At 32.2% G+C, this 8,656-nt stretch overlaps 1 protein-coding gene across 1 annotated transcript; it reads left to right on the forward strand.

Annotated features, from left to right (window-relative positions):
- The first annotated feature begins 2,435 nt into the window (after window positions 1–2,435).
- LOC143570753 (F-box protein At1g61340-like) lies at window positions 2,436–4,091 on the forward strand. Its single transcript, XM_077056324.1, has 4 exons — window positions 2,436–2,559; window positions 2,803–3,003; window positions 3,103–3,177; window positions 3,702–4,091. Exons 2-4 carry the CDS (start codon window positions 2,818–2,820, stop codon window positions 3,909–3,911), a joined length of 471 nt encoding a protein of 156 aa, XP_076912439.1. The 5' UTR covers window positions 2,436–2,559; window positions 2,803–2,817; the 3' UTR covers window positions 3,912–4,091.
- The last annotated feature ends 4,565 nt before the right edge of the window (window positions 4,092–8,656 follow it).

Consider the following 8,656-nt stretch of genomic DNA (forward strand, 5'->3'; position numbering starts at 1 on the left):
GAAATAGCTCAGAAGGGTAAATTAGTCATTTTGCATAGTCATTCAGATGTCGAACCAAATAATATTTACTGGTTCAGAGCCTCTTAATCATTTAGATCTATTAATCATTCAGCACTTAATGGTTCAGCACTTACCAAACAGCCCCTTAGTCTTATCATTCTATTTAGTTACCATTGTAATCTATGTCAATTTGTGGTGGTGATAAATTATTTTCATGGGATTCAACTTATTCGCTCTCTAGTAGTACCTAAAGAAGTTGGGTGTTCGTTTCCAAATTGTGGTGCCTAATTTTGAAAAATAAACCAATTTTGGGTGTAATTTTGGATTTTTTTTAATTCCACTTGCATATTTTGAAGTTTTTCCTAGTAGATAACTAGATGGCTAAAGGTGTTCACTAAAAAGTTATTAAACGTGTCGTTATTTATTTATGAATTAAATAAATGGTTTAGGTAAGATATAACTATGCAAGATTCAAGTTTATTTGTATCTTTGTGCTTTGGTTGTGCTAACTGCTAAGCATTAACGTCTTGTTCTTGAGTTTTTTAACCAAGGAAAGAAAATGAAAGGAGAGAGAATGATAAGAAAGTGAAGGGAAGGAAATTTTTTTTAATTAGATGTGTTCTTGAGTTGGAAGAAAATTAGAGGAAATGAAATGATAACTATGTTAAAAAATAGTTATCCTTAGTAATCATCCCATTTTTGGGAGGATAACTTATTAGGAAAATACATTAATTTAATCCCTCCTAACTCCTACTCCTTTCCTTTCCATCATAAAAAAAAACTCAGGAACACTCATTTTTTAACTATCCTTAGTTTTCATTTCCTTTCCATCCTTTAAAAAAACTCAAGAACAGGGCGTAAGCACGACCCGACCACCGTGTACCATTGGTAATAATTTATTTGCTTTTATATCAAATGGGAACCCTTTGATATATCGAAACAAACACAAATGAAACTAAACTACAAAAATGGATTATTACGAATTTGGCGAGATAAGAATTAAGTTCATTATGGGTGAATCTGCTAAATCGAAGTTGACATATTTAACCGTCTACAATATTGTTTAAAAAGAATTGAAAAAAAAAAACAAATTCTAGAAATCACTATAAGCTCACTAAAGATTAGAAGTTAAATAGTTAAAACTCGTGAGCATAGAACCTTGCTATTAGGTTAATTACTTATATAGTTACATGCATGTAACGTAATGAGACTTTTGATAGTGAAATAAGTCAATAGCAAACTTTTATGCTAATTAATAATTCACGATGAGAACATGTGTTGATGTGTATAACGTATAATACACATAACATATGTCACATTTACTATATTTATTTATACACATCATGTATACGTGTGCATATATAACATATTCACCCACATATCAAGAGTATTCAATATTTTGTTTCAAATCAAATAGACTTAAAATCAAACCAAGCAAACCAAATAAGAATCAAACTAGCAAACAGCCTTTGTTTTAGTATATCAAGGTGTTGAATAAGACTTTTCCTTTCTATATGGCTAAAAAACCGTTAACTAAAGCCGTTCAGAAAAATAATTATATAATAATAACAATCAAAACAAAGTAATAAATTGATTTATGGTTGAAATCAAACCATAATCGAATTAATAAAATCACTTGTGTTTGGATTGGCTCATCGAAATTCAAAAACCGAGGGCACGAAAAAGAAATTAAGACCATGCAAAGGAACAACCATATCAACGTAAAACGCAACCAAGCAATACATGCAAATAAGTTAATTTGAAATAGATCCAAAATTATTTGGCTCACCTAGTTACAACCACTAAACCTAAAATACCTAATCACTACCCAAATTGCCACCAAACACAAAAATAAGAACCCTTTAATTTCTGTAATATAAAATATTTTTCCATGTAAATGAAACTTGAATATGCAGAAGTTACCCGATTATTTTAAGATAGTTGATCATTATCACGATGGCTTAGTTACAAATATAACAATTTAGAGCAATGGTTAAAACCAACCTAATCAAGCATTTTAAAATACATATCAAGTTAATGATATCATATGCTAATTTTTTACTTAACGTTGAATCATTCTTGTTATTTTTATCGAAAACTAAAATTTACTTAACTAATCAAAATCTACCGTGCCGGCATGATAGCAACCATCTCACACGTACACCCACACTGAATCCTGGCCGTCCATCCACTCCACTAAACGTGTCACATTCATCCACGTGTCACGTATCTATTCGATTAACCGCATTGGATTCTGCTATACTTGTTGGAGAAGAAAAAGAAAACAAGAGTCAGCCGACCAAATCCACCGCCTCACACGAACCATCATCTCACAAATCACGCGTTCACACGTGTCCCGTATTTACAACGGCTACTTTTCTCCACCCTCGTATAAAACCACATTTAAACTTATCCGAATATTCGAGTCATTTCCACGCAATTTCAAGTTTTTAAATTATATCAATTAATCCACTGCACACAAAACCCCTTAAACCTCTTCACAACATTTATAGTTGACGAACATAAAAAAATCTCATATTTTCCACACTTCAAATCAAGGTTTGTAATTAGTTATAGATCAAGGGCCAAGCTTAATTATTTTCTTACTAGTTTAAGTTTATATTTACCAGTTTTTATCCGAATATTTTATGTATGTAGTGTAAATTTAGCTGTTTTTGTTCAAAGATTTTGATGCGGCCCCGGTTTATGAAACTTCTTATACGTATTGAGTCCGGCCCCGGGTTTCATATGTCATGTTTTATTTGGGGTTTGAGTTTCTGATCCGATTAGTTGAAATTTCAGGTATTTATTTTAATAATGGAGAATGATTACAGAATAGGGTTGGTTAGACGCACGAGTTCATTCGGTCGAAAGAGGGTTTTCATTTTGAACGAATTTGATATCGGTTCTGTTGATATCATTTCGCCCACGAAGAAACGATCAGTTGGGAACAGTTTGGGATCTGAAAGATCGTTGCTTGAAGCTCTGCCTCAGGATGTTATTGTGAGTGTTTGAATACATACCATGAATGTGGAATCATGTTTTTGTTTGATTTTGGGTTTATACATACATAGTGATGGTGTTTTTGTGTGTTTTCAACAGGTTAAGGTTTTATGTGGTGTGGAGCATGATGATCTCAAGAGTTTGTTTCATGTCTCGAACCCGATTAGAGAAGCGGTAAGTTTGATTTCTTGTTTGATGATTCTAGGGGTGTAAACGAGCCGAGCCGAGCCGAGCTGTGTCCGAGCTTGACTTGTTTTGATTTACGACGTTCGAGTTGTTTTGCTAAAGCTCAAACTCGGCTTGTGAGTTGTTTTTCAAGATCCAGTTTGGCTCGTTTATTATTTTATTATTAATTATGTAGTTTTTTTGTTATTTTTATATATTTTGAAAAAAAAGTAAACGTGCCAAACCTTGGCTTGAGCTCGGTTGCAGTACGCGAAATTATTACATGGAAATCTAAAGTGGTCAAACTAAAAAACACACAAAGCTCAGCTCGAACTCAAGCTTGAGCTAAGCTCAAGTTCAAAAAAGCTAGGGTCGTTTCGAGCCTTTTATTAATCCGAGCTCGGGTAGCTTGCGAGCGGCTCAGCTAATTTGCACCATAGAATATTCAATTGTTCATCATCAGTTTAATCACTGGGGTTTGAGAGAAATTAAAGATTTTCATTATAATAAGTGTTTGCTGGATTATAATGCAGACTATAATGGCAAAGAAGCAGCATTATGCATATAGTACACCAAAAAAGGTTCCAGCTTTTCGTTGCTCGGTTGATCAACTGGGGCTCGATGATGATGATGAAATTGAAGCTCCAAACGCTCCAAAACAGTCGAGAGTAGCTCGTTCTCGGCTGGATAAGAAGAAGCTGGCAGGACTCTCGGTGGCCTTGTTTGCTGGCGATGAAGTGTAATCGAATATTGTGTTCGATTTTATGTGTGTATAGATTCTGTTAATGTGTTTTAGGAAATGGTAAAGAGTTGTACATTAGGCAATTTGGTTCTTCAATTTGTTGCATTGAAGATGAGGGAGTTAGTTGTGGTTTGTGTCTAAATTGCTTGTACATTTAATTTAGAACAGGAAGTATACACATTAGGGTATAAATAAAGTTGTTACTTTAGTGTATGTAACATGTTTACCACTTTTGGATCAGTTTGGATGCAATTGTAACTCTGCTACTTGTTGATATACACACAGTGAAGCCACAAAAGTACATTATATGAGTAATGCATTTTCCAAATTTATGTAAAAATCTTTATCAAAATAGTCTCTTGTTCTCTACTTCTCACATTTTTCTTTTGGTGAAGATTTTCTAACTTGGACTTTTCGGTCCAGAGTTCCCTTGTAAGATCACTAAAAATTTGTCTATTTTGACGTGTCGTAATCTTTTCTCAGGGTTGTCATTTTATGATTGTTTTTTCAAAATGTATGTACTCATTTCTTAATCTTTCTAGTGGCTGAACTAAATCTAAGCTAGTGAGTGAGAAGTGATCTGAATCTGGAAAATCAAAACCTGTAAAATTTGGTGCATTAATAGATTAGACGCCCCAGTTTTTTTTATCAAAGTGAATTTAAACAGTGATTAAAACAATGTGGGCTATCAATTTGTACTATGGAATATAATGTGGGCTATCAAGATACTATGTGTTGTATTTGAAAAGTCCACATTATGATATTTGATTATTTGTACAATTGTACCATGGAATGTAATCTCGGTACCTCGTTTGTTTTTTTATCTTAATTATGTTCAGGTCTCTTGCTTCTTGTTAGTTGTCCATTTTTACGTTTTAATATAATTAGCCTTTTTATGAAAAAAAAAAGAAAAGAAAATAACAAAACCACAAATTGAGCGCCAGTAATTCGCTCATCTTGCCTAAGTTGGCATGACAATATGCATCTAAGAGCATAACACATTTTCTATGAAGATACATGTGAAGGTGGTGTTACTCTTTAGACATTTAAATTTTGTTCCTCAACTGCTTATCAATTGATTGATGTATATATATCGGTGGACGCTATGAATGAACGAAATTTAGATATTAAAGTGCATCAACAGTTTGATGGTAGTTAGCTGGATCTATTTCATGTCTTTGATCTTCAAAACTTGTGATGTGCGTGTTAAGGCATTATGATCCGACTCGAAAGTATGAACTTTTTTTATACTGCAAAGAATTTGTAAATACTAGTATTTATTAAAAGAAGCAAACAATATTAAAAAAATAAAATTACAAGAATAAGAACGGGTTTTAAATCCACTTGTCGCACCCAAGCCTCATCTTACTATTTCTGTTCATCGACTTCCAAATGACCCACAAAGTCGTCTAAACGATGGCTTCTAAAAGAACTTCATTATTATTATTATTATTATTATTATTATTATTATTATTATTATTATTATTATTATTATTATTATTATTATTATTGACAAGCCAGAATCATCCACCCATGACATAATCGACTACGGGTGATTGAATTAGGCAAATTAAGGTCAGGCCATATCATAACACTAATATAACAAAATACACAAATATGCTTTGGATGTCAATACTTTTATTACAAAGGTTATTCCTAGTTAGAAGCATATTCAATAACTACAGCCACACCATTATGTTAACTTTCTTCGTAACCCATACGTTCTATCTAGTAGGTGGGTTGATAGTCGGGAGAATGCAACTATCAGTATACTTCGTAACAGGTTTAACTTGGAAACCGTCTTGAATATCAAAGTCCCAAATTCTCTGACAACATCTATGGACCATGGAAACTTCTAACACTCCGACACAAGGCCATCAAAATGCATTTGTTCCACCCTCACCTCGAATTTCTCCTCCAGCATCACACCCAAAAGTCATTGTGTTCAAATTTTATGGACTTCTAACCTGTATGATCTTGGAGAATCTCAATGCGGGAGTTTGATCTCTTATCCAAACATCTTTCCAAAAGAACGAGGAGTCCCCATTACCAATCTTTTATCTCATAGCCGATAAAGGGATAAGACTTTTACCATTAAAATCACTTACCCGTCGGACAATCCAATTCAAAATCTCATTGCCTTTAGCAAAGAAAATCACTATTATGACGATGGCCGGATAGAACTAATAACCTAGACCCAAATTGAATTCGAACATTAGTTATATCTCCAACGCCGCTTTCGTAAGCGAGTTAAGACTTCCAATTTCCAACCGTCATGTTATTCCACCAATAGAAGATCAGACCTAAAAGAAATTAGCTCCAATTAGTTCGAATAAATGTTTAATCATACAAAATAAAGATAAGTAATATACCCCAATCAAAAGTAAAAGTTTTGTCTTTTATTTATTTATTTGTTATTTGGATTCAGTTTTTAAACGGCTAACTTGAACCTATGTATTCGTAGCATATAAGATAAAATGAAAATACATAATACCAAATGCAATAAAGGCAAAGCACCGAATATCTTTTAGAAATTTGTCTAAAAGCTTCTTTCTTTTATTTCGTGGGGTTAGTCCCCTACAAAAAGGATTCATTGGCTTTTTTTGTGGGACTTGTTCACTTCTTTCAAACACATCATGTGCTCGTATGGTTAAGCTTCATATATGAGATGGTCCAAATATTTCTTTTGTTTATCATAGGAGTTTTAATTTTTAAATTTATATCAAATTTTGGACTAACTTATTATTTTAGGACAAACACAGGATAACGTGTTATGCTATGCTTGGATTTTCGATATAGACATAGATAACATATCATTATTTCTATCAACTAAGGTCACATGCCATACTTAACAATAATTATACCAGACTATTTTTAATTTTATTGTTTGAAAGTGTTTAATCCGTGTAATTAAAATTTTTCTTAAACAAGGTAACTGGGATTTCCACGTATTAAATACCACAAACCTTCCTTTCTTCCACGTCACATTTCTGCCCGCTCGTTACATTTTCCTCAACGATACAACCCACACACCAACCATACACAATTTTGTTTACTAGTGTTTTATTTTGATTTGGCAAAAACATTTCATTAGGGTATGCAAAAACGTAATTTATGCTAATAAATGGATTTGAACTTGTGTGTTATGTTTGATAAATGTTTGGATCCACATGCCTAGCTATGTGTTTATGTGCTTATTATGTGTTCACTTAGGGCATGTAACTATGCACTTTATACATGTTTATGTGTTTCTATGTGTGTTTATGAACCTGAGATGGTTGCCGACCTGGGAAGACTAGTGAGACATGTGATGTCTTTAGGTATTATTTTGATCATGTTACAAGAAAGTCTACTTTTAATAATTGAGAAAAGAGGACCCATTGTATTCATTGTGAGTTGGCATGGTGTAAAGAACAACTTTTTTTTCCCGTATTAAAAAACTGTGTATATTTTACTAAATTATCTCTCTCTCACACAAATCAATGTTAGTTAAATATTTGTTGTCAAAGTGTTTTGTCACTAGAAAAGTAGGAGATTGATCGAGCAGTATACGTCAATGTGAAGGGTGGACTGGTGGTCATATGGCCATGACACGCCCACTCCACCCTATCCGATGACCACTTGCGACATGATCCGATATTCGCACTTGTACGATCCAATCTCATCTATATACAAAATGGTCCAACGTTGTTTCCAAAAACAATAATGTGTTAACTTTATAATTATTGTACTTGCTTCTCTTTTCTATAAAGTTACTAATGTTTCTAATTTCTATGAAGTTTTTTACAAGGGCGAGTTCTGAAAAAAGCACTATATTGACATGGATGACTAAATTTAAAGACTTGAATAAAAGTTTATAATTATAGCTATTGTTTCTAATACTGAACTAGATGTTAGATCAATATAGCTAGTCGGATGAGGGGTAAGATTCTAAAAACATTTTCTTAATTTGCATGACTTTTTTCACTCATTTATGGGATGATATAATAGGTGACGACAAATCTAATGAATAACTACTTATTATGAACAATGTTTGAAAGTAAAACTTTAGTACTTGATGCATATAAATATTTTAATTTGTTAAAGAATAATAGAAAATCATCTTTTTTACATATGTATATTTTCTCCTTAACTTGTTATAAATGGCTCCCGTTTATTTCTACAAGTTAGAAGATTTAAGTTGATAAAAGTTATAAACTTGTTTTTCACAATAATTGAAAAGGCATAGGTTTTTGAGGTTTTTAATTATTTTATAACATAATTTGTTAAGGACTTAATTCGTTTTCAATTGAATTGTTGTAACTTGTAAGTTTATTTATTATGATTCAAAAAACAAAAATAAAAAATTACTCGCTGTTAAACCAAAAGGCATCAATTTTCATATCTATTTTGTGTCGCCTTTTGTTTCTTTGTTTGATAAAGACCAACACTTTGTTTTTTCTTTCTAATGCCGCCAACTAGAAAACCCTTGTGATATTTGAGATTTTATTTTCATAATATTTAATTTCGTACAATACAATATTTTTTATGACAATTAAAAAAATTGAATAGAATTCGACAACGAAAATATTGTTTGTTCATAGGATAGGTAGAATTTGTATTAATTTTTAAAGCAGTGTATATTCTTCTAATACATAATTAGGTAAAGTTAAAATACAAAGGATAACAAGAATGAGAAGAAATCCAGTCCATTGATCTTAGATTTGAATGACTGAGATTAATTTAATAAATAAAAAATGATGAAAA

Source organism: Bidens hawaiensis, unplaced genomic scaffold (assembly GCF_021521415.1).
Source record: "Bidens hawaiensis isolate Kalapana, Puna unplaced genomic scaffold, B.hawaiensis_p1.1 tig00025028_1, whole genome shotgun sequence".
Lineage (NCBI taxonomy): Eukaryota > Viridiplantae > Streptophyta > Magnoliopsida > Asterales > Asteraceae > Bidens > Bidens hawaiensis.